Source organism: Balaenoptera borealis (genome assembly GCF_965194805.1).
Source record: "Balaenoptera borealis genome assembly, chromosome: X".
In the NCBI taxonomy this organism is placed as follows: Eukaryota; Metazoa; Chordata; class Mammalia; order Artiodactyla; family Balaenopteridae; genus Balaenoptera; species Balaenoptera borealis.
This window is the reverse complement of record NC_138881.1, coordinates 127,698,171-127,723,457: the sequence shown is the minus strand read 5'-3', so window position 1 is coordinate 127,723,457 and position 25,287 is coordinate 127,698,171. Positions and strand designations below refer to the sequence as shown.

General features: G+C 55.6%; 1 protein-coding gene and 1 long non-coding RNA gene across 4 annotated transcripts; one reads left to right on the top strand and one right to left on the bottom strand.

Annotated features, from left to right (window-relative positions):
* Nucleotides 1–84: 84 nt before the first annotated feature.
* On the top strand, nucleotides 85–25,287 carry BCAP31 (B cell receptor associated protein 31). 3 transcript variants are annotated; one of them, XM_082377703.1, is made up of 8 exons: nucleotides 85–199; nucleotides 1,198–1,332; nucleotides 2,777–2,877; nucleotides 7,229–7,376; nucleotides 21,709–21,844; nucleotides 22,727–22,847; nucleotides 23,640–23,740; nucleotides 24,931–25,287. In XM_082377703.1, the coding sequence occupies exons 2-8, from the start codon at nucleotides 1,241–1,243 to the stop codon at nucleotides 24,967–24,969; spliced, it is 738 nt and encodes a 245-aa protein (XP_082233829.1). In that variant the 5' UTR covers nucleotides 85–199; nucleotides 1,198–1,240; the 3' UTR covers nucleotides 24,970–25,287. The 3 variants fall into 3 exon arrangements, with proteins under 3 accessions (XP_082233829.1, XP_082233831.1, XP_082233830.1); XM_082377705.1 differs by having other exon boundaries at nucleotides 127–148; XM_082377704.1 differs by lacking the exon at nucleotides 85–199 and adding an exon at nucleotides 438–649.
* On the bottom strand, nucleotides 13,376–21,694 carry LOC309620875. Its single transcript, XR_014239709.1, has 4 exons — nucleotides 19,944–21,694; nucleotides 16,669–16,856; nucleotides 14,148–16,010; nucleotides 13,376–13,462 (listed from the first exon to the last, which is right to left on the bottom strand). It is a non-coding gene; the product is annotated as an uncharacterized lncRNA (long non-coding RNA).

The window sequence follows — 25,287 nt, the reverse complement described above, 5'->3', positions numbered from 1 at the left end:
GTCCTGGGCATCGGAGCCTCGGCTCGGGGGCGGGGCGGAAAACGGCCGTGGGCGGGGCCTCCGGGGGCTCGCGGCGGCTGGGAGCGGGGCGGGACCCGGCGGGCACTTCCGGTTCCGGCTGAGGGGAAGGGGCGGGGCCGAGGTTGAGGTGGGAGAGTTCGGCTGCGACGAGGCGTGCCGGTTGACTGTGGGAAACTCGGTGAGCGAGCCCGCGCTCCCGGCCGGGCTCCGGGGTCGCCGAGGTGCCCCGGCTCCTCGACGAGGGGGGAGCGGCGGGCAGCGCGGCGAGGCCCGGGGCGCGGGGCCAGTGCCGAGCCGAGAGTGCGGGGGCAGGGCCGGGCAGAGGGAAGTCGGGGCGGCGGCGGGTGGAGCCGTCTCCGGGGGCGGGGGCGGCGGCCAAGTCCATTCGGAGGAGCCGCCGGGGTGGGGCTTGGGAGGGCGTGCCGGGTCGGGGCCACGTCGGGGTTCCTCGGGAGCGGGGTGGACGCCGTGGCTGACCCGGGCGGCCGGGAGGGGCTCCTCCGGGTTTTGAGGAGATAGTGTTCTAGAACTTTCTTTGGATGGGGCCGTGAGGTGCAGGGTCGAGGCTCGCGTTTTCCCTTGGTCCCGACTCCCGTCCTCTAGGAGTCGCTCTCCGGGGCTTTCTGAGGTACCCCGAGTCCTTCCGCCCCTTCGGAGGCGGACGCGGAGGTCGGGAGACCTTGGAGCCCCGCTCCTATCCCGGGAGGGGCTGCTGGTTCTCTGTGGGCCCCGATGGGAGGGCCGCGGGCGCCAGGGCCCCTTGGCTTCCCCGGGGGACGGGGGCGCCGCAGCTTCGGGAGAAAGCGCGAGGGCGTTACGGAGACGGGGCTGGGGTGTGGGGGGCGGGAGCGTCTGGCGCAGCGCGCCCCTCGGCGGGGGGAGGGGGGCGGGGCGGGGCGGGGCGGGGCGGGGCGGGGCGGGCCCGGGGCGGCGAGGCGGCGAGGACGGCCTCCGGGCTCCACGAGTTTCCGATTCCAGACGCCGCCCCGGTTCCGCAGGCGTGAGGGGCGTCCCGGACTCCACCGGGAAGGAGTCGTCCGAAATGGCGGCTCTGGGTGTGTTAGCGCCGGACTGCCGGGGCTCGAGCCCGTGTCAGCTAGGCCTTGGAAGGCTCTGAGGTCGGGTGCGGGGGCCGCCCCAGCTGTCACGACTCCTGTTTTTTCTGTGCTCCGTCAGGAACAGGCTCACATCTCCCCGTTGGAAAGCTGCTAGCAACAGCATGAGTCTGCAGTGGACTGCAGTCGCCACTTTCCTCTATGCAGAGGTCTTCGCTGTGCTGCTTCTCTGCGTTCCCTTCATTTCTCCCAAGAGGTATGGCCCGTGGAGCGGGCAGGCGAGCCAGGGAGAGTTGCTCCGCAGCTTATGCCTGCAGAGTTGGTGGGCCCTGGAGTTGAGGCCAGATGGAAACAGGTAGAACCTGTCTGGGGTAGGGGTGGCAAGGGCTGTGTTGATTATCGCCAGCCTTCCCCACAGTTCTGCTCTGTCACATCTTGCCGAGTTCCTTTCCTGTGCGCCCTGCCTTCTGGTCTTCAGAATGTCCCAGAGGGGAGAAGACCTAGTTATGGTTCTGGGAATGCTGCCCTCCTGCCGCCCCCCGGGGGCCCTGGCGTTCAGGGGATGGCATTGTGGGATCTGCAAAACTTGCATCACGGGGTCACGTTGCCGTTGATTTGGTGACTTCTGTCCTCTTAACTAGTCTCACTGGCGTTGCGTAGTGCCCTCATGAGCATTACTCAGCCTATGAAGGCTGGAGCCATGTTTCTTTTCAATGAACAGAGGACCTGTGAAAAGTTAACTTGAAATTAATTTTAATTACATTTACCATATGAACACGTTTGGACTTAAATTGGGACATTACAGATAAGGCTGTGTTTTCACGGATATTTTTTTAAAAGCTCTTTTTTAATGAAAAAGTGTAGGCCCTGTTGTGATGTGATAGAAAGTATACAACATTGCTTAAGGAATATTCTTGACAAAAGCGAGATCTGAGTCACCTCGTACAGTTCACAGGCCATGCAGAACAGAGGCCCCCTTGGAGCTGCAATCTGGGAAGCTTTGTAGGACAAACAACCTGGTTTCTGCAAACAGTAAACTGGGAAAGAAAAGAGGGCAAGGGAAGAGGGAGCTTATAGAATAAGAGAGACTTAAGATACTTATCAACTAAATGCAGAATCAGAATCTTGTCAGGATTCAAACAAACCAACTAAAAGTAATTGTCTCAGTTGGGCTTTGGAATTCTGGCGATGAGAGATTCTTGTTGATTTTTTTTGAGGTCTGGTGATGGCATCGTGATTAGTATTTTGGAAGGCTCTTCTCTGATAGAGCTGTATCCTGAAGTATTTATGGAGGGAAATGAAGAGAGGTCTGGGGTCTGCTTCATGGTAATCTAGGGTGATGGGAGTCTAGGTGACCCACGATTGGTCACGGGGGAAAACAGTTTAAAGAAATGTGTAGGTGGCAAGCATTTTGATACTACAGAGGGGAAAGTAAGTTTCCCATTTCCCTCCCCAGAGCCTACCAGTGTTTAAGACTGGTTTTCTAGAAATTTCTATACACGGACACGTATCTTTTTTTTCTTTTTAACGCTCTTGAATGGATGTCATAAATTGGAGAATTGCAGGCAGCTGAGGCTGACTCTGTATGTGATATTCAGCTGTTGGAGACGAGTGCAAAACTGTATTTCTGTTCCCAGGGCCCTGGATCCCAGGCGTGCATTCTTTCTCTTCAGCCCTTAGCCTTTTTGTCTTCTTCACAGATGGCAGAAGATTTTCAAGTCCCGCCTCGTGGAGTTGGTAGTGACCTATGGCAACACCTTCTTTGTGGTTCTCATTGTCATCCTTGTGCTGCTGGTCATTGGTGAGTGAGCTACGGCTGAGGGCAGCTACCTGACCTAGACCCTTTGACGTAGCCTCTGCTGCAAAGCCCCGTGCCATGTTCCATGAGCAGTGTACAGTTTTGGCTTCTCAGAGACAGACCACTGAAGTGCGCCTGTCTTTCTCTTGGGGGAGGAGGCTCCTTTCATCCACGAAGACGGCGATGCTGACTGCTGGCAGGGCCTTCACTTTGACCAGCAGCCTTTGTGTACCCGGTGATGACCACCTCATGTCTTAGGCAGCTCCTCATGTCCTTCCAGAGCTGAAACCAAGAGAAGCTAACTGGCTCATGCTGACCCTGGTCTAAGTAGCGCTGCTCCTTGGGCACTTAGCGGCGTCAGTCTCTCCCTCAATGCCTGAAACAGGCCTCAAATAGGGGACTGAGCTACCAAGTAGATAGGGAGCCAAGCTGGGAAAGAAGCTGCCATGTCCTGAAGTATACGGGGGACAAGAGGTCTGATAGCATATCTAGGGGGCAAGTCCCAGATCTCTCTGGATCTGGGTCAGACTTCAGGTTCCTCGAAGTCCTTCCAGTTCTGAAGTTCTATAAACCCTGCATTGAGGTACACACCAGCAGGGGCTTGAAAGAGGAACAGGGGTGGGGCCTGAGGCCAGGTGGTGGCGTGATTGTTTGGAGACCGGAGGAATCAGTATAGCTCTCATCTGTCTGTTAAATGTGCATTTTGCTGCGGTAAGTGATCAATATATCCATCCCCCTGCTTGGTCTCCAAAGTATTGGCTCACTTCTGCCATAGGCAGTGGTCCTGTCTCCAAGGTGCGATGCCTGCTTAGACTCAGAGCACTTCTGTTTCCCTGAGTCCCCAGCAGAAATGTGGCAGGGGGTGGGAGGCCAGGGGGCCATAGTTCAGGGGAATGTGCAGGGCCCCACCCACCAGCTGCAGCATTAGGCGTGTCTCCTTCCTGATGTCTCGGGGCCTGATGGGATAGGTTCAGGCAGGACTGCCTCTGAACAGGTGAGAAGTAGCCTATCCATTCCCAGCCGTGGAGGGTGGGTGCCAGCTGCCCACAGATCTCACTGTTCTTGAAGTACTTGGTAAAGCCCCAGGAGGCAGCTCTTTCCAGTCAGGGTTCTCTCCCTGAGCGGCCTCTGAGTCCAGAACAGATAGGGATTATGCGTGTCTTCCCCTGAGCAGGAAAAGCCAGGCTGCAGGGTTCTGGAATTGGGTGTGTGTGCTTTTGCTTTTGGGTGTGGGCTGGGGGCAAGAATTGGGGTGGGAAGGGACCGTGCTGGGGGTGTTCACTTGGGGCCTTGCCCGTCTGCAAACCAGACTCCACGAACTCTCCTAGTATGGCAGAGTGGGCCGGGGGTGCCCTTTGCAGAAGGCAGTAGTTGGCAAAGGTGTCATTCTTCTTTTTGGGGGGCCAGGGAACTGCTTGGATGTTCTAGAGAGATATCCTGCTATGATGACAGGCTGCTTTCTGTCCTAAGGGTAAGAAGCATAATCTAGAGAGGCCTACCTAAATAAGTTGTTAGCTAGTAACAAATACTAATGACATAACATAACCAGCTAGAATCTGCAGGCCTGGCTGGCCCCTAGCCATCACTGGGAGGGGCCTAGGGCACATCTCACTGGGGGAGTGGGCTTAATGAGGGTCCAGGGTCAACTGCCCTGGGCTGGAGGCCTGAGATAGAGGGCAGCACTCTGCTGCGTGACTTGGGCTAGTTTGGCCCAACGCCCCCATCCCTAGTCTGCTCTCTGCCATCAGCCAGAGGTGGTCTTGGAGGTGCTGGGGTTTCTGGATGCAGAAGACAGTGTAGGAAAACGTGGTTTTTGTTTGTTTGTTTAAATCACAAAAATAACACATCTTTAAAAATTCACAAATTCAACTTAGAAAGTTAAAGTCCCCCATAATCCCGTGTCTCACAGGTAAATATTGTTAAAAGTTAATGGTATGTTTCCACAGGCATTTTCTATGCTGCCGTCTTTATTAAACTAGTACATACCGTTTTGGCTTGGATTCAGATCACAGTACACACTGTTTTGGATTGTGCTTTTTCCACTTACTGTATCTTAGGCTTTTTTTCTTATGGCAGTCTCATTCTTCTTAAAGATTGGGTAGTATTTTATCATATGGTTATACTGTAATTCCTTCTTTATAGGCATCCTCATATTGCACATATATGCAAATCTTTCTGTAGGGTAAATTCATAGAGGTGGAATGGATGAACCCAAGGGCATGAACATTTAAAAATTTATGTCTTAGTTTGGGCTGCTATAGACCATAGACCGAGTGGCTTAAACAAAAGACATTTATTTCTCAAAGTTCTGGAGGCAGAAAGTCCAAGATTAAGGTGCTGGCAGATTCAGTGTCTGGTGAGGGCTCTCTTCCTGGTTCATAGGTGGCTGTCTTCTTGCCATGTCCTCACATGGAAGAAGGGACAAGGGAGCTCTCTGGGGTCTATTTTATAAGGGCACTAATCCCATTCACGAGGGCCTAGCGCTCACTTCCCAAGGGCCCGTCTTCCTAATATCATCTGGTTCGGGGTTAGGATGCCAACTTAGGAATTTTGGGGGCCAGGAACACGCAGTCCATAAAAAACATTGTTGCCCTGGTTTATATCCCTGCTAACAGTGTTGAAAGAGGGTTTGCTTCTTGGTACAGATGTAACACAAAAACACCAGTAAAGGGAGGCAGATTTTTATAATGTAAGATCAGCTTAAAAAACAAGCAGTCTCAAACCAGAAATTAAGAACCAGATAATAGCCATACAGTGACACTTCGACCCTCTCCCATGGGGGTCCATTAAGAGCCCTCTTTAGGTAGATCTTTACATACTGACTTAAAAAGATGTCTCAGATGTTCGCTTTGGCAGCACATATCCTAAAATTGGAACGAGATAGAGATGATTAGCGTGCCCCCTGCACAAGGATGGCACACAGATTCATGAAGCATTCCATGTTTTTTAGCACATTGTAGGGTATACAGAAGTAGAAATAAAGTGTTGTACATATGAAACTTATATAACGTTACAAGTCACGTACCTCAAGAAAAAAGAAATTTCAGGGTTGAGGAAGAAAAGCAGTAGGTATGGGATGGTTCCATTTCTTTTTTTTTTTCTTATTTTTTTTTAATATCTTTATTGGAGTATAATTGCTTTACATCGTTATGTTAGTTTCTGCTGTATAACAAAGTGAATCAGCTATGCGCATACATACATCCCCGTATCCCCTCCCTCTTGGGTCTCCCTCCCACCCTCCCTATCCCACCCCCCAATCCCGCCCCCTAGGTGATCACAGAACACCGAGCTGACCTCCCTGTGCTATGCAGCTGCTTCCCACTAGCAATCTGTTTTACTTTTGCTAGTGTGTATATGTCCATGCCACTCTCTCACTTCGTCCCAGCTTACCCTTCCCCCTCCCTGTGTGATGGTTCCATTTCTATTCCACAAACGCATAGATGCGAATATACGGGTGAACCAGAGCGCTGTGTGGCCAGCAGCAGCTCTCCAGAGCAGAGGCTGTTCACCATTCAGCAGGTGTTTGTGTGCCCCCTGTGCGCCTAGCACTATGCTAGGCCCTAGGGGTGTAATAGAAAAGATTTCTGCTCTCGTGGCATTTGTAGTCTAATTTGGGGGAGATGGACAATAAACTTGTAATTGGGGTAATTTCAGATGTGTGTATTGCAAAGAGAATGACATCAGGTAATGGGACTGAAAATGACTGCTTTTTAGCTAAGCTGGCCACATGTAGCAGGTCCTGCTGGAGGTGATTATGTTATGGGATTCTTACTCCTTCTGCATTTCTGCTATGTTTGAACCTTTGATGAGCGTGAATTTCTTTTGTAATCAGAATAAAACAGTTTAATAAAATGGGTTATAAAGCTTAGAAATGAAAACCCTTGCATCTTTAGCAGGCATGCTTCAGGTCTTGACTCCTAGGCAGCTCACGCCTCCCTAGCGGGCATTTCCATAAACAGGAGTACCCCGGCTTATCAGTTAGATGGCCCATGGCCAGCTCAGTTTGAGATAAACAGAACCAAGCATTGGGGGCACCATGGAAAAAGGGGAGCTGCCTCTGTTGCTGGTGACGTCTCAGATTCGGTGAGCATCTTGACACGGAGAGCAAGCTCGTGGCCTGGGTCGAATGGGTCGGGGCGGGGGGTGACGTGAGGAAAGCTGGAGGAGAGAGGAGGTCCAAGGGCTGCGCTTCTGACAAGGCATCCCCCAAGGTGTGTAGAGAAGGGGGATAGCAGGGGAGACAGATTCGAGGGAAGCAAGGCTGCCCCAGCTCATGCCGCCTGTCTTACCTGGACAACCCAGCCTTGTCTGAGCGGGAGCTAAATGCCCGTATCTCTTCTCTGCTCCGCCACAGATGCTGTTCGCGAGATTCGAAAGTATGACGACGTGACGGAGAAGGTGAACCTCCAGAACAACCCCGGGGCTGTGGAACACTTCCACATGAAGCTTTTCCGTGCCCAGAGGAACCTCTACATTGCTGGCTTTTCCTTGCTGCTGTCCTTGTGAGTGGGGAGGGGTGAGGGACTGTGAAGGGACCTGTGGGCTAGCCCATGACTTTGCCTCCTCAGTCTGTGGCCTTGAACTGGAGGCCCTTTCTGTGTTAGGGGAACCACACAGTTTCCCCAGAGGCCTCTGATTTTTCTCCTGACCTCCGGAGGCAGCATGGAGGGTGGGAGAGGGCTGACTAGAAGGTCAGAAGACCATGTTCTGGCTCTGCCGTAACCTGCAACACGTTCTTTTAGGACAAATGTCTTATTACCAGCTCGCTTTCTGTACACAGAGTGAAGTAAATGACGGGCGTTACCCTCCTCTGGGAGAGGCTCTTTGGAGCCCAGCTTAAAAGGGACCAGTTGAACAGGGGCTTTTTGTGTATGGGGTCCTGTCCTGAGAAGAGTGGGCAGAAATGGCACGAAGGGGCTGAGACCGACCCTGTCCCCAGGGCCTTCCCAGATGTAGACCTGTCTGTCACAGGAGCATGAGACCTATTGGAGCCTGGGGGCCAAGGGCTTCCGGAGTTTTTGGGAAGAGCCTACCGTGAGGTTACTGAGAAGTAGGGTGAGTGTATGGATTCTTGGGCATTGGAATGACTGTCTGGGTTTCAGTTTTTCAGAAAAAAAGTCAGTTGCTCAGCTGAGCGTGGCCTCTCTGGGTCAAAGTTGGAAAGTGGCGGGTGGTGGAGCTGGAAAGGGCTTTTCAGGGGGATACATTTGATCACAGGAGTGATCTGCAAGGCTGCTGTTTTCCAACTTCTGAGAGTCAGGAACTGAGAAGGCTGGGAGGAGCTGGACGCATACCTTAGAGTTTTAGGGTTTCAGGAAGCTCCAAAAAAGAAGTATGATCTTGTGGCTGAGACTCTCCTGACTGCTCTGCTTTTGTGATCTCTTCCAGAAGGAAATCTCCAGGGCAGGTATTATCTGACCAGGCCAGGGGACAGTGGGTAGCCAGGTGTACCAGACGAGTGAGTGTGTGCGCAGCTCTGTCCTCTCTGCGACACTGTGAAGCGAGGTGTTCCAGCTCAACTCCTGCAGTTGACTTTAAAAAATTGACACATAGCACAAATCGGCATCTGGTTCTGTGAGTGACAGATGCAGAGTAGAATAACACTGCTACCGTCAGGGTGCAGAGCAGTTGGCAGTCTCCTAACCCAAACAGGTGAGTTCAAAGAAGAGCAGTCCTCATTTATACCTCCGCTGTTCCCGAAGGGGCGCGTGGAGGCTGAGAGAAGAGAATGAGATTTGGGCCCACCGGTCCCATGCTCCCTCACCATCCCGCTCTGTGCTCTGTTGTGTCATCTGCCTCCCTCACTTTGCTCTGACCTCTCCATTTGACAGGCGTGTAAGGAAGGCTTCATCGAATTCCCTTTAAAACGGGTCGGGCATAGTAACTTCTTGGGCCTGGTTGTTGCAGCAGCCATACATCTGTTGCCTGTCCATCTTAGCTTGCTGTGCCTGCCATACCCTCCCGTGTCCCTGGCCGGTAGCTGATCAAAAAAAGGACGTGAGGTTGGTCTTGTGTGACTTCTTAGAAAAGGAAACAGTGACCCCAAGGATCAGTGTGGATTCATCAGTTGCCTACAAATGAGCTGTTTAATTGTTTCTGGAATTTTCTGAGGTGATATACTCCTCCCTAGTCTAGCGGTCAGATCCTGTATGGCAGCTGTGGCCCTTGAGGAACTTCTCTATTTGCATGACATTAACCATCCAAGAAAAAAGATTACCTGTGAATTCTCTGGCCGTCCAGTGGTTAGGGCTCTGCGCTTTCACTGCCGGGGGCCTGGGTTCAGTCCCTGGTCAGGGAACTAAGATTCCCACAAGCCGCGCAGCATGGCCAAAAAAAAAAGAAAAAAAAAAAACTTATCTTGAAGACTGGACGGCCAGGTGGCCTCGCCTGTGTGCGTGTGAGCTGTTTGGGCTCTGGTTCTGCTTGAGGTCAGTAAGGACGTTAATAACCCTTCATAATTCAGCAGGCCTTTATAAATGGGAAAGGGCAGCCCGAGAGAGATGGAGCGGCCTGCGTTGCACAGGTTCCAAGTGGCCAGCCCGAGCTCACGCCTAGTTCTGACCCTCTGTTCAGATGCCAGCTAGTGTGCATTGGAGTGAGCAACTAGTGCCAGATTGTTGGCGTATAGCCTGCCTCTGACCGTAGACTGGATAGTGGGCTGCTTTTTTCCCCTGGATTTTGGTAGGAAGGTGCCTGGATCAAGTACACGATCTGTACATCAGCCTTATTAGTCTAAGTTTTAGGAGTCCAACGACTTTAATCTCTTCGTCCCATTTGTATGTCTGAAGATTATTAAGTAATCTGGTAGTATAAAACCTTTGGCGGAAGTTGAGGCTTTAAATAAACAAATAAGAAAATACATCCTCTAAAATGCTATTGTAGCCACTGTTGACACATACGTTTGTTAAGTACTTTTCTAGACTTTTCTATGCCTAATAGCAGCTACCACTTGTTAAGCATTCAGTGTGCCAAGCACACATTAATTTTTATAGTAGCTTTGCGAAGAAACATCTGAGGTTCAGAGACCCCAGTTCCCAGAACTAGTCAGCAGAGCTGAGAATTCAGACTTAAAGTGATGGGACCTCAGCAGCCACATGCTTCTTCCGAACAGGGTCAAGTTGTAACTACCACGTGGAAACATGGGTCTTCCACTGAGTTTGTCATTAACATTGTTCTAGGACAACCCATCTGTTTCCAGCATTCTTAGGTGTCTACCAATTCCCCACTGGTGAACATCAGGCCGATCTCCCCATTATTCTGATATCATAAACGGGGAAAACCCCTCTCAATTGTCACTTTGCGTGCCTCTCAGACCGCCTGGTACTCTTCAAAGTGTCTCTGCCCCTCTTAACTGTCTGTCTCTTTCTCATCCGTATTTGTGCAAGTCTCACTTGCAGGTACTGGCTCAGTCCCTGAACCCCCATAGGCTGTTTGGGAAACAGCACGTGGATCAGGGTGGATGGGTCAGGAGTGGCCAGAGAGAGGGTGGGGGGTTTTGAATGCCAGTTTCAGGGTTTGTACCCGACCTCTGTGTGGTAGAGCACTGAGTTTTTCCAGTGGTGCTGCGCCATGGTCAGAGTTGCGTGTTCATACTTGGCACCTGGGATGGAGTAGAGCAGGAGAGCCTGCAAGCAGGGGGACCAAGTCAGAGGTCGCTGAACTGAGAGATGCTGGTGGCCTGAACCAGGTTTCAGAGGTGCTGGTGGAAGAAAGGGGAGGAACTAGTGGGGATGCCAAGCCTCTGAGATTGAGGTGATGGTGGTTCTCCTGTGGGTGCCCACAGAGTGGCAGCTGTGGCAGAACCCAGAGGAAGGCTGCACACCCACCCGCGTGGAAGGAAGGGAGCCGGTGAGGCCTGCTGGAAGGAATGAAGAAGCCGGGGTAGAGGAGGGGGATGACTTCACCGAGGGGTCGAGGAATGGGCGACAGGGAGGTGCTGGCGGGGTGGGCACTCCCTGGAAGTGAGATGGAGGGGAATGAAAGCAGATGCAGGGAGAGGCAAGACTGGGGGAGAGACAGCAGGTTAGTGGGTGAGGGGACCACAGGGGGAGAGAGCAATGCTCAGAAGAGAGGCTGGGGGTGGCGCTGGTTCCTCATGGGGCTGGGGTCAAGAGCACATTGGGGGAGAATTCCCTAGCTGTCCAGTGGTTAGGACTCTGCACTTTCGCTGCTGAGGGCCCAGGTTCAATCCCTGATTGGGGAACTAAGATCCCACAGGCTGTGCGGGGCGGCCAAAAAAAAAGCACCTGGGGGGAGCCTTGAGCAGCCCTCATAATTGAAAACAGGGGCCCCAGGCTTAAAGGACGCATCACATACTTAAACAAGTCTGCACTTCCCTGCAACAGTCTGCTGGGGCGGGGCGGGAGGGGCAGGGTCTGGGCTTTTGTCTTGCATCTGCTTCGTGGTCACTCTGACGTGGGGCAGCTTGCTACCTTCCCCGGTCCTCACGCTCCTTTCTCTGTGGGCTGGGCCCCAAAGTCTGAGAACAGCTGTCTCTACTCAGAAGCCTGGGGGTGCTCTCTTTTTTTTGTCCCATGTGATCCCCTGTTCCTGTGTGTTTTTTTTAATTGCGGTAAAATGCATTAACATCAAACTGGCCATCTGAACCATTTTTAAGTGTACAGCTCAGTAGTGTTGGGCCCGTGCGCACTATTGTACAGGCAGCCTCCAGGACTCTTTATCTTCAAAACTGAAACTCTGTCCCCACTCCACAGCCAGGGATCTCACCTCCTGAGCCTCTCTTCCTCGTTACCCAGGGAAGTGCTGCCACAGTGGGGCTGCGCCATCCCAAGTAGGCTTCCTGCCGCCGGCTTTGGTCTCCCAGCCTGCCCACCTTGCCCCAGCCAAGTGACCTTTCTGGCATGTAAAACCGACTCCACCACCCCCTGCTTCCAGTGCCTTCAGAGCACCTGTGGCATCAAGGCTTGAAACCTACATCCTGCAGCCCTCTGCAGTCTCTGCTTCGGCCTCCCCGTGTCGTGAACCAGCCTCGTGGGTCCCCTTCTCTGAGTACTTCTGTGGCCCCTGCCTGGAACCCCCCAACTCTTGCCTGCCGGTCTAGCCAAGACCTCCCCTTCATGCTTATTTGGGCCTTCCCTCCTGATTCTGCCGTGCAAGGCCCGTGCTGTGCTGTGGGCTGGCCTACAGAGCTGTCCTCCAAGGGCCCCAGCGGCCTGTGAGGGGCAGCATGGGGACCTGGGCTCACCCCCTTTAGTCTGGTTGGCTCTGTGCCGCCTTCACCTTAGGAACTGAATGGAGTGTCCTGGGCAGACAGGGACAGCTTCAGGCCCATGTCCAGGTTGAACTCATCAAACTGCTGTGTCGAGTGTTTTAGGTTGGATGCCCAGCTCTTCGGGTCTCCTGAGCTCTGACAGCAGGACCGCCGGGGGGTGGGGGCGGTGCTCGTGAAGACACACATGTCTGGGTGCCCCGAGGATGTGGATGTGGACGCCGTTGGTCCCAGCGCTGCGTAGCGGGCCTCTGGTCTGTGCTGGGTGTGGTGCAGGGCACCATGTAGCGCGGACTCGGGCAGCGCGGGCTCTGTCCCGCATGCTCCTGCTCATCCGTCGCCTTAGTGCTCACTTGCCTGCTCTGGGACCTCCTCTGGTCGGCATCCCTCTGGAGCTGCAGGTGTGGCCGCACAGCAGCTCTTGCTGGGCTGGGTTTTGCGTGTTCTGAGAGCAGCGCTCTGTTCTCTCCGCCTTTGCTCAAATGTTACTGGTCAGGACCCAAGTAGTGGTCGTCATGCAGACCCAGGAAGGTCCACCCTTGTGCGTGAGGCCCCTCGATCTGTAGTGACCTGAACTTGGTCCACAGTTACCTCTTGTTTTCTGCCTACCTCTCTGGGGCTGGGTTGTGTCACCACAGTCAGTCCAGATGGAGCTGCCCGTGCTTTGCTACAAAGTTCCACTGCATAACTGCCAGTGACGACTTGAGGGCTGGGTTGTCTCCTGGAAGGTGATCGTGCCCTTTAAACTGCTGGTGGGGCGGAATCCATCCGGACCTGATGGGGTGAGCGGGACGTTCTGCTGTGCTTTCTTTGCTTTTGGGTCAGCCCTGCTTGCTGCCAGCGTTCAGCTCTGCAGATAGTTGATGCCCAGGCGACCGCTGGGGCTTGTGTCGATGGCGAGGCAAGCCAGAGCCACTGTGTCCATGGAGGCCACATGGGCCCAGCAGGCGGGGATGAACGTCCAGCCTGGGCTCTGCCGCCTGCAGTGGCCATGGGGCGCTTTCTTCCCTTGCCCAAGGGAGTATAACAGCCCATGGTGGTCCTGAGAGACAGATGGGCGTAGTGAGAGTGGACTTTGGAATTGGCTGGGTTTGGATTCTGGGTCTGTTACTGTCTAGCTGTGTGATCTCGGGTAAGTCACTTACTCTCCGGAGCCTTTTTCCTTACCTGTTGAGCAGGGGTTGAGGATGCCTCTTTCAAGCGCTTGGTGTGAGGATGGAGGTGGCTTGGGTTATGTTCTCAGCATCATGCCTGGCACGTGGGGAGTGCTTAATAAACGGTGGTTGTTACCGGTATCACCCCAAGTAGTGAGAGGGTTTTGTGGGATTTTTCCCACTCGTGTGGTAGGCTGTGCTGGGCCTAGGTAGGGAGTTGAAGAGAAAGCTGGTGTTGGCCTTCAGGGGTCTTACATTCCAGGCTGGGCACAGGGTGGGGAGCATGGGGGCGGGAGAGCAGAGTGGGACAGAAGGACAGAGAGGACGGATACTGCAGCCAGAGCAGAGGGTGGGGGAGGGCTGCCCCAGGGAGAGGCCGAATAAGGGTTGGAGGCGGCCAAGCCGAGGAATCCTCAGGACCCTGGGCATCCGGTTCTCAGCACTGGAGGCAGCATAGGAAGAGCCAACCCCCTGTGGTGTCACTCAGCTTCAACAGTGAGTGTCTCCCTGGCCAGTCTCGTTTCATTGCCCCCTTACCCATTATTCTCTGGATTATTTTGAAACCAATCCCAAATGTTATGTTTACAGGCAAAATAATATTTTGGATTATCGCTTTGAAAAGAGAGGGACTTAATTAAAAAATCATAAGCACGCTAGCATCTTGCTTATTACAAGAACCTTACAGTAACTCCTTAGTAACCAACTCAGTAGTGATCGCTCACGTTTCCCAGATTACTTTGCAGGTTTTGTTTATGCTTTTTTACTGTTTGTTTAAATCTAGATAAGGGAACCTAAGGGGTTTTTAAAATCTGATGCTCGGGGCCAACCCAAAGATAAAGTGATTTAAGTGGAGGACTGACCTTAGAAGGCCAGGTAAAGGGATTTCTGACCTTTATTTCCTCTTGATCCAACGATCCATCCATCAGCTGCCATCATTTTCTTTCTTTCTTTTTTTTTAAAATTAATTAATTAATTTATTTTTGGCTGCGTTGGTCTTTGTTGCTCTGTGCGGGCTTTCTTTAGTTGCGTCGAGCCGGGGCTACTCTTCGTTGCGGTGCACGGGCTTCTCATCGTGGCAGCTTCTCTTGTGGAGCACGGGCTCTAGGCATGCGGTCTTCAGTAGTTGTGGCTCGCGGGCTCTAGAGCGCAGGCTCAGTAGTTGTGGCGCACGGGCTTAGTTGCTCCGTGACCTGTGGGATCTTCCCAGACCAGGGCTCGAACCCGTGTCCCCTGCATTGGCAGGCGGATTCTTAACCACTGCGCCACCAGGGAACCCCTGCCATCATTTTCTAAGACTACAAATACAGTAGTGCTTCACAGCTCAGCACTGGGTAAGAGCCTTTTTGATAAGTCCGTTGATTTCTAGTCCCCCCCTCCCCCAGCCAGACTCACCCCAGCTACTAGTGTGCTGGTGTCCTGTGGATGCTGGGCCCAGGAGGGGGCTCTGATAAAGGGGGGACTGTGTTAAAGCGGGGGGAGTTGCTACGAAGAGGCCACAGAAGACCATCTGACACGCATCGGCTTCTTTTAAAATATGGATCGTTTGCTCAGCTACTGGATTTTGGCCTAAGAATTCTCTTCATACTCTACAAAGGCAAATGGTGAATGACCTCTTTGGGGGCAGGGTGCCAAACTACAGGGGTTCAGTCTTCCTGATTCCAAGGTCATCGGAAGCCTGACGTTCCAGGAGGGCCCCTTTCTCTGAAGGCAGAGGGTAGGGGGGAGTGGAGAGCAGGGCTGGAGATGGGAAGGGCGATTGGCTCCTCCAGCCCAGCGCCTTGTGACCAGTTGCCTGCAGGCTGGAAACACTCGCTGTGAACAAATGTGGCTGGTGTGACTGAGGAGCTGGATTTTTCATTTAATGTAATTTTAATTTATTTGAACTGAAACGGCCTCTGGTGGCCTCTGTATTGGACGGCATAGCCAATGCCACCTCTCGTTCTTTGCTTTGTTGGTTCTCCACCCCGGGCCAGGCCTATTTCCTGGGCTTTTTCCACAGCACATCGCCATCGCCCACTGGAGACACTGCCTTGTTGCCTTTGGACTGGAGTACCGCATGGGGTACATCTGGGCTCCACAGCTCCCTCCTTCCCATTCCCTCGAAGTAGCCAGGAGGCCACCAGCATATTTTAGCGCTGGAACATCTGCCTAGGTTGTCTGGCCTCTTTTGGTTGCTCTCTGTCCCCCAGTTTATGCAGAATCCCTCTGCTCCCTGGTTTCAAGAAGGCAACGTGACAGGCTCACTCCTGTTTGCTGGTTCTCTTCAACTCCAGAGGGCCCCCCGCCCCCGCTCCCTCTAGCTGGCCTTGCTGTCCCCAGGGTAGACAGGCACCACCTGGGCTTAAGCTGGAGTTGCTGCAGGGCCTTGGCCTTTCCTCGACCCTGGCCCCCTCCCATTTTGTCCGACCTCAAGGGTTAAGAGGAAGGCCGAGCACGTGTGCTGAGATGTACTCCTGAGATGGACGGGGGCAGCCCTTGGAAGATTTTCCCTGGATCTTTTTGAGTAAACTCTCCTTCTTCCCATTCTGCTGCCTCCTTATTTTCATGACTCCAGACTCTGTAGGGTGAGAGTTTCCTGGGGCGGCTTCCACCCTGTTATTACCGGTCTGCTTTGTCCGAAGTTTTTGCTGGGGCAGCACCTGGCTTTTGGCTCCTCGCCACGGTGGCCACCTCCCCACGCCGCCGCGCCGCCGCCTCCTCAGTGGTTTTTGCTGGCGAGCTGGGCCGAGTTCACCCGGAGTCCACCTGCCACCCTGTGGAGCAACGCCAGAGGCAGAGCTGTAGTCGGCCTGGAGAGTCAACAGGTGGCGCTGTGACACCAGCTTCCCGCTTCCCCAGGGCAGCAGGGTGAGGGGAGTTGCCTGCCCACCTATCTCACCGACCCGAGGGCGTGGCACCTGGGAGATGCCTGGTAAATGCTAGTGGGCAGGATTGGCGGGGGGGGGGGGGGCACAAGCATAGAATATTCCATTTGGGACTTGGGAGGACCCTCCCCCTTGCTCTCGTCCCACTTCCTGTTAAGTCCAAGTCTGCCTCCCCCTGTTCGCCCACAGGAGGGAGACAGGATGGGTGTAAAGCACATGTGAAACCACGTCTCCATAGCTTGATATGGTTGGCTCTGTTTCTCCTGCCGATCCTTGTTTACTCAACCTTTTATAAAAGCATGAAAGCCCCACTCAGCGTCCAGAAACATCTTACCAAGAAAACCCAGTTGAATTCAGGTATTTGGGGATGACATTTGTCTGCCAAGGACACATCTGGATTCTCTTATCGTTCTTGCACTGATTTCTCTCTCAGTCGCTGGGTGCGTTTAACCCAGACCCTGGCCCCTCTACCAGCCCTGAACTTCTGGGAAATCCCTTCGACTTGTGGCTTCTCACCTGTTGTCCAGAAATGGCTAGGAATAGTTACCTGCATAACAGTACTTGGGCAGTCAAGTGGAGCACGGTGGAGGATGGCCAGCAGGAGTGGGGACAGCAGTCCGTCAGCCTTCTCTCTAGGCTGACGTCTCTGGGCTATTGAGATTTGGAGATTCTGAAGCTCAGCACCTTCCACCATGTGCCCTGCTCTGTCCTGGGTCTCGGTGGAGACTCAGAACACTGAGGGGACAGACACAAAAAGGGCACGTTGATGTGCCTGGGAGAGGGTGGAGGCTCTCGAGGAGTGTTGGAGCTGGATCTTGGGTGAATTGGGGGCAGGCACAAGAGCATGGGGCCTAATGTGTGAGGGGCACTAAGAAGTTCTAGAAGACCAGCTCCTGGGCAGTCCCAGTCGGCCGTGCTAGGGAATGCTGCTCTTGGCTTAGCCGGGGGCCCTGCAGGGGCACCCTTTGGACTTGGGCCGGGGCACTGGGCTTTGCCCCCAGCTTTGGTGATGAGTGTTTTCCCAAGTGCCTACTCAGCTACCGCTGCAGTCACAAGCCTGGCTGGCTCATCAACACGGGTCTGACATGGCGCCTTCCTGCTGCTGTTTCTCGTCACCCTGTTGCTCAACTGACTGGCAAGCCCCGCCCGTGTCTGCCTGTGTCCCCCTCTGTGCGGCTGGGCCGAGGGAAGGCTGAGTCCGGGGAGAGCCAGGGCCCCAGACTCACATTCTGTCCTGGCCTGAGGTGTGGCATCACACACATGGGAGACGGGGGGAGTCATCTGCAGGGTCCCTTCCCAGTGGACCAGGTGGGGGGGTGTAGAGATTGAAGGTGCATTCCCTGGTCTGAAGGCGTTTGTGGCTGGGCAGCCAGTTGAGGAGCAAGTGACAGTGTGATGCGGGGAGATGATTGGGAGGAGAAGAGAGCAAGAACCATGCAATCAGATGAGGGGGCCCAGGGGCTGGTGCGGGAACATGTGGAAGGGGGACCTGGGAGGTTCAGGAGAGGCTTTGAGGGGAGAGTGGTAATGGAGCTAGGTCTTTTTTTTTTTTTTTTTTAATTTATTTTGGCTGCATTGGGTCTATCGTTGCTGCACATGGGCTTTTCTCTAGTTGTGGCAAGCGGGGGGCTACTCTTTGTTGCGGTGCGCGGGCTTCTCATTGTGGTGGCTTCTCTTGTTGCGGAGCACGGGCCCTAGGCGCGCGGGCGTCAGTAGTTGTGGCTTGCGGGCTTCAGTAGTTGTGGCTCGCAGGCTTCAGTAGTTGTGGCTCGCGGGCTTCAGTAGTTGTGGCTCGTGGGCTTCAGTAGTTGTGGTGCACGGGCTTAGTTGCTCTGCGGCATGTGGGATCTTCCCGGACCAGGGATCAAACCCACGTCCTCTGCGCTGGCAAGCGGATTTTTTTTAAATGTCCCCTTTTTTATTTTCAAATTTTATTTATTTATTTTTAATTTATTTTTGGCTGCATTGGGTCTTTGTTGTTGCACGCGGGCTTTCTCTAGTTGCGGTGAGCGGGCACTCCTCTTTGTTATGGTGCGCGGGCTTCTCATGGCTGTGGCTTCTCTTGTTGTGGAGCACAGGCTCTAGGCGCATGGGCTTCAGTAGTTTTAGCACGCGGGCTCAGTAGTTGTGGCTCGTGGGCTCTAGAGCACAGGCTCAGTAGTTGTGGCGCACGGGCTTAGTTGCTCCACGGCATGTGGCCTCTTCCCAGACCAGGGCTCGAACCCGTGTCCCCTGCATTGGCAGGCGGATTCTTAACCACTGCGCCACCAGAGAAGCCCTGGCAGGCAGATTCTTAACCATTGCGCCACCAGGGAAGTCCCCTGGAGCTGGGTCTTGAGTCATCAGCGAGAGTTCTCAAAGAGAAGGGGAGACACCCCTGCAGACTGGTGGGCTGACGTGCAGTGACAGGAGATGAGGCAAGTGAGGACTGGCATGTTCAAGAGCAGCCAGTGGTTTGGTGTTAGTAGAGCAGAGGGCCATGCGGGTGGTGAGGGGACAAGAGCCAGCTCGCAGAGGGCTGTGTGCCAGCCAGAACAGTGGGCGGGCGTCAGAGGGATGGAAGCAGAGGAGTGACATGATCTGATTGTCTTGGAGGAAGATCACTGGCTTTCCTTGGGGGCATGGATTGCAAAGCTGTATGGTGGAGGGTAGGGAGGAGGCCGCTTAAGAGCTATTAAAGTCACCCAGGAAAGAAGCAGTGAGGCCACAGGATGACTGGGGCCCAAGGTGGCGTGCAGGCCCAAGAGCTTGGGTAGCTCAGTGACGGCGTCCACCACAGCGCGGTGCAGGGGCAGTTGGCCTGTCATGGATGGGCTGAGTCGGGCATGTCTCAGGGACATGCAGGAGCCACCGGTGAGTAGGCAGCTGGGTGTCAGGATCTGGCTGAGATAAACCCCTGTCTGGGGTGGGATTGGCGGGCGGTGAGGGTTGCTTGAGGCAAGGGTAGGGGAGAGTTGAAAGGGGGTGACCCGTCAGCTGTGCCAAGTGCTACAGAGTGGGTGCCCCAAGGACTCCAGGGTGCTTCTTGGATTGGGCGGTTAGGGCACTGGTGATCATGCTGGTGGCGTGGCCAGGGCAAGATATAGGTTGGTGTCGGTTGAGGAATGGAGGAAGAGAGGAGGGGCTTGGGCTGGTGGGAGGCAGAGCCTCGAGGGGTGAGGTTCTGGAGGGAGGAATTACCTAGAATCGTCTGGGGCTGGGTTGGAGGAACAGGTCTAACAGGAAGGGAGAGGACGTGGATGGATGGCGTGGATGGATGGTGTGAAAGACACGTGGTCGGGGTGGGGCATCTACCCTGGAGGCTCTTTCCCTGCGCTGAGGGGGAGACCCTGAGGGCGGGCGGGGGGCTGAGCAGGTTGAGGTGGCGGGAGGCCCCCTGGACAGCTCTTGCGCTGGGTACCGCGTGTTTGCCCGGGCTCTTGTTGGCAACCCTGGTTCTCCATAAGTGGGGATGGGCTGGGACGGCGCCGAGGAGAGCTCGGCCCCTGCTGTACTGCCGTGGTCCTCACTGCCACCACCATCCTGGGCCTGGCCTCCCTGGGTAACTGGGGCGACAGCTGTGGTCGCTCACAGTGCTGCTGGAGTCCCGCCCCATGTCAGCCGCCTGCACAGCCTCGTGGGGGGGGGGGGCAGGCGAAGGGGGAGCGTCACCTTTGGGCTTGCCTGCTCCATCTTTGCTGGCTGGGTCCGCCAGGTGGCACATGTGCCCTCCCCCCAACCCAGTCTCCGGCTGGGAGGAGCGGCCTCCTCCACGTCGCCAGGATCTGCTCAGAACTGCCTGAGCATCCTGTGCTCGCGAGCTTGGGGCTTAGTCAGACTTGCCTTTCTTTCTGGGCTCCCCCGGTGACTGCCACTCTGCCTGTGTGACTCAGGCACGTTGCTTCTCTCTGGGTCCTGGGGCACTCGGGAGCTCCCTCCACCTCCAGGGCTTCAGCCCGGTGGGGGGCAGGCTGGTGGGCAGTTGCGGCTGAGACAGGGAAACCTGAGCCCTGGGCCACGAGGTCCCGGTCGCTAATTTTAGAGAGCACATGTCACTGGAAACTCTCCCTTCCTGCCAGGAACCAGTAGCCTGGCTCTCCCCGTCCTGACAGGGGCCCCTGGAGCCGCTCCCTAAACCAGGAAGTGTGATGGGTGCCTCACAGCCCCTGCGAGCCGCTCCCCCTCACGGCTCATTCCCAGCAGGGGCTCTGCCAGGGCCTGGCCAGGGAGAGCTGGGCGCCTTGTTTGCTCTCCCATCCCTCCCTAGTCCCCTCGTCCCCTCGTCCCCTTGGGCCTGATGAGCAGCAGGTGTCCACAAGAGCCCTGCAAAGGCCAGAGAAGACGGCTCGGAGCAGGCGGCTTCGGCTGCTTTGTCTCCTCTGAGCGAGCACTTTGTTGTGGAAACACCCTGCACATGCTGAGTCCTCCCCTTGCCCCCGGGGCCTGCCCATTCTGCACCCTCCTCGGGGCAGTGGCTGGCCAGGCACGTCCCAGGCATGTGGGGAAGTGCCCCTGCCCGCCGCCCCCCACTCTGAGTCCTCCCGTCCTCTCTCCTGCCAGCTAACATCTCAGGGCAGGGTAGCTGTTGGGAAACGGAGCAGCGTGTGCTCAGCTGCCACGTGCTTGCCTCTCGTGGCTGGTCTGAACCTGAGATGTGTGCCTGGGCCCTGATTTTTCATTTTCTGTCCCCCTTGCCTGGGGAAACCTCAAGGTGGTGATGCTTTCTAACAGGTGTGGTCTGGCAGCTGCCTGTAGACTGCATTTGGGAAGGGGGTGAGGAGAGAAGAGTTGTTTCCATCTCTCTCATTTGGCCCGGGTAGTGGTTCCCTGGAAATCGAGCACATGTAGTGGTTGGCAGCTCAGGCCTTGGGATCAGACAGGCAGGAGTGCAGATTGCAGCCACATTCGTTTCTGGCTCTTGACCAATTGCTTCAGCATGCTGAGCCTCCGTTTCCCCTCTGTGAAACAGGGGCAGTAGTAGCAACTGTCTCACAAGGTGGGCTGGAGGATTCGGCCGGCCCTTTGGAAGCCCCCGCAGCACTGGCTGCTCTTGTGTGGTGTGCTTGTTTGTTTGTTTTGCCGCATGGCATGTGGGATCTTAGTTCCCCAACCAGGGATCGAATCCACGCCCCCTGCATTGGAAGCGTGGAGTCTTAACCGCTGGACCACCAGGGAAGTCCTGGGCTGCTCTTGTTTATCAAGGCGAGCCCAGCCTTGCAGCGAGGAAAGTGGCAGCATGGCTGCTTTGGCACGTCTAGGCCCTGCCCTGTAAAGTGCCGGGTTCTAGGCCTTTAGGCTGTATCTAGGCATGGCCCCTTGTGTCCTGTCAGGCTCCTGCTTCCTGTGCCTTCTGGGCTGGAGGAGAGCCCCAGGGCTGTGAGCGGCCTTTTGGGCGCACTAGTAATCATTCTGGTGGCAGAGGACAGCTCCTGGCTCCATCTTTCCCCTCACGTTGCCGGTGTGTTTTGCTTCGCCGCCCTGGCAATCCAGAAGGACAGGTCTAGGCTGCAGGCAGGTGTGGGGTGGGAGCAAACAAAAAAAGTTCATGCTAGCCATCGTGCCCTCTTTCTTGTGCTCACTTCTCCCTTCTTTTTGTAAACAATTACAGCCTGCTTAGACGCCTGGTGACTCTTATCTCCCAGCAGGCCACGCTGCTGGCCTCCAATGAAGCCTTTAAAAAGCAGGCAGAGAGTGCTAGTGAAGCGGCCAAGAAGTACATGGAAGAGAATGACCAGCTAAAGAAGGTGAGTTCGGCCTTCCCGACCCCCCCATGTGACATTCTTTATGGGCCACAGCAGCTGCCGTTAGCCTATCAGGCCGGGAAACGTGCAACACTGCTGTTGTCTGAAAAGCGGAGGAGTTGGGTGGAGGGATGAAGTGGGGGGGGTACTGGAGGGGTCTGGGGGACGCGATGGGAAAGGGGGCGCCCTTGCTGCTCTCTTGCCTCTACCCGCTGTGCATCCAGGCCTGACTCTTCCCTGATGAACTGACTCCTTAAGGAGCCGAGCCCTGTGCTGTGAACATTGGGCAAGTTAGCACAGAAGAACACAAGATAGGATAGGACCAATCTTGGTCCCCTGAGGATTGCTATCAACTGGGGACGAGGCGGGGCAGTCCTAGAAGGCTTGTCAGAGGAGGTGAGGTGTGAGCCAAGCTGGGAAGGAGACGGATGGACTTGGATTCATAGGCAGGATAGAGTTGGACGGGCAGGGGTGAGTTGGGGGCTCCTCGGCTGGAGTGAGCTGTGGAGCTTGGGGAGAGGAAGCGATGGCATTGGTCAGTTGGGGGTCACTGGCAGCAATCCCCAGATGACAGCAAATGGAGTCGTTGGATGGACTGGTCAACTTGGAGGAGCTGCCGAGAAAGGAGGCAGGGCTGGGGGCCAGGGCAGGCAGGGCGTGTGGCCTGGGAGCTGTAGCAGGTGGCCCTGCTGGCCCGGGCTTTGCCTGGTGGCTGGGAACAAGCAGTGGCCCAGTTCTGTGCTGACATTTCCGAAGGGGCAAGTGCCCAGGGCAGCTTGAGGAATCACAGCTCAGTGGGGAGGACGGAGCTGGACTCCTTCCCTCCCTCCTTCCCTCCCTCCCTCCTCCCTCCTGAGTAACCCAGGCCCTTGGCACTGTTCCTAGGAAGCTGCTGGTGGAGTCAAGTTGGATGGCAAGGATGCTGAAGTGAAGGTGGAGGAAGAGAACAGGAGCCTGAAGGCTGATCTGCAGAGTCTGAAGGACAAGCTGGCTGTCAACAAGCAAAGTGAGCACTGTCGTCGGGTTGCCCCCGGCCCCCAGAACTCGGGAGCCTCTGCCGGTGGCTGCCACACCTCTCTTGCCAAAGTATTAATAACAAACTCACACGCAGGCTCAGGAGCTGCGTGAAAACAAACAAATGGCTCCCTGCTCGTCCAGCCCAAACACAGCCGGGCTCGGCCCCAGCCAGTGGGGCTTAGTGGTTTAGCAGTGCACTCAGGGTCCCACCAAGGAGGGCCCAGGAACCCCAGAGGCCCATGGGCTAACTCCGGAGCATCTCATCCAGCGCCAGGCGTGGCGAGTGGCGCTCTGTGCCTCGTCACCAGGGGCCTGGTGGGTGGGGAGGGAAAGGCTGCATCAGAGCTGGTTGAGATGTTCCCATCTGCTCCCTTCCTGAAGGCCTCTCTCGACACACCTCTCGTTCTCCGCTTTGAGGCTGGGGTTCTGCTCCCTTGCCTCCTGCTCTCACCCCCAACCTTTTCAAAATGTTTGTCCCATGCTGTCAGCCTCCCTGCAGTCACCCCTGCTGAGAGCCATGCAGGGTCCCTCCATTAAAGGGGTTGGGGGGCGATCCTCGGTGTTCTCCTGCTTGTCCCAGCTTTGTTGGCCAGCCCTTCCCCACTTTTGGAGGCTTTTGAGGCAGCTGGCAGAGGAGCTTTCTTGAGAGGAGTGGTCTCCCAGACACCCTCACTGGGGACAGATTTGGGGCGGCTGCATCTGCTGTCTACAGCAAATGGCGTTTTTCTCCCTAATCCTCATCTTGTAATTTTCCTTCCTTCACCACGTGCATCATCCCCAGAACTGGAGAAAGCTGAAAATGAGGCTCTGGCCATGCGGAAGCAGTCTGAGGGCCTGACCAAGGAGTATGACCGCCTGTTGGAGGAGCACGCGAAGTTGCAGGTCAGCATGCTCAGCTTGCTCTGTTGTAACCGAGCCCCCCCCACCCCGCGCAGGCGCAGAGCAGGCCTCCCACTCCCTTAGCCTCAGGGCCAACCTGTCCCCTTCGAGAGGCCTCGGCAGCAAGCTGGCTGCTTTCTCTCCCAGTCCCCTTTTTTCCTTTGTTGCCGCTGAGTCTGGGGCCAGCGTGGGCCCAACAGCCGGAACCCCTTCTGGAGCAGGAGGGGTGTGGCCTGGCAGATGGCAGCCACTTACTAAGGTCGCCTGGGCAGTCGGGTCAGCCCTCTGCACTGTGGGCCTGCCCAGCCTCGTGCCCAGCATCAGTGCCCTTGAGAAGAGCTCCTTCCCTTACGCGTACCCCCTGGTCCATGGTGTGGGGCCCCTGACTCTCGTCCAGGTTTACTGAAGGGCCCCATCAAGTACCAGCCAGAGACGTGCAGGGGAAATTCCACTGCTGGCTGCTGGCCTTCCCTCTGTAGGGGCTGTGGGGTGATGTGAGGCCGAGAGCTGGGGACATCACAGCCAGCCCCCACCCAGTAGGTCCGAGTCACTGCCACCACCTACGCCTGCAGGCCCGGTCTGAGTCCCCAGGCTACCTGCATCTGGAAGCTCAGGTGGCCTGGAAATTGGGCATGAGGGCTAGGTAAACACCCCTAAGTTCTGACGGTTTGATTCAGTGCTTGGCAGCCTGAGTTTGGGCACTGTGGAAGGTGGAGAAGGAGGGCCCGGCCCCCAAAGGGGGACCAACAGCTTCAGTGCAGGGCGGGCTCACTGGCAGGACCTGTGGAAGGTGTGCAGAGTTGGGAAGAGCCTGAACTGGGACTTGGAAGGGACTCAAGTTCGGAGACAGCCGTGGGCACAAGGGTGGGGGTGAGTGAGGCCCAGGAGAAGGTGGTGCTGCGGGGTTGGGGCTCTGAGAAAAGAGTGACAGCAGAGGCTTGTCTCCCCTCGCCCCCTCGCCCCACGCCCCCGCCCGGCTAGAGTTAGGGTTACAGCCCTCGTGGAGTGGGACCACTCCCACCCTGGCAGACTGTGAGGTGCTACTGAGGGCGGGGGGGTCCTTTGCTCATCTGACCACCTGGCACCTGGGGAAAGGGGCACCCCACCGGGCCTCTGGGGTGGAGGGGCTGGAAGGCGAAGGGGAGGAGTGTGCCTGCCAACCCACTGCTTTGCAATTTCTGTCCCCTTTGCAGGCGGCAGTAGATGGCCCCACGGACAAGAAGGAGGAGTGAGGGCCCCTGCTCCCCGCCCGTGGCTGGCTGCTTCCCGAGAGCCCGGCCTCCCTCGGTACTTCGGCGCGCTCCCTTCCGCTTCCGTTCCCTCACGCCGCTTGCAGTTCCACGCTCTCCCAGCATTCTGTAGGGGACTCAGATCCCACGCAGGATGAGTAAGGCTGCGGCAGGTCTTGCTTCCCGCTGGGTTAAGCCCCTTCATGTTGCGCGTTGATGCTCGGGGCTCCAAAGACCCCTTTTCTCTGGTCCTGCAGGAGGGCAGGTGGAGCAGGAAGCGTAGAGTTTCTCTTGGGGCAATAAACGTTGTTGTGTTGTGTC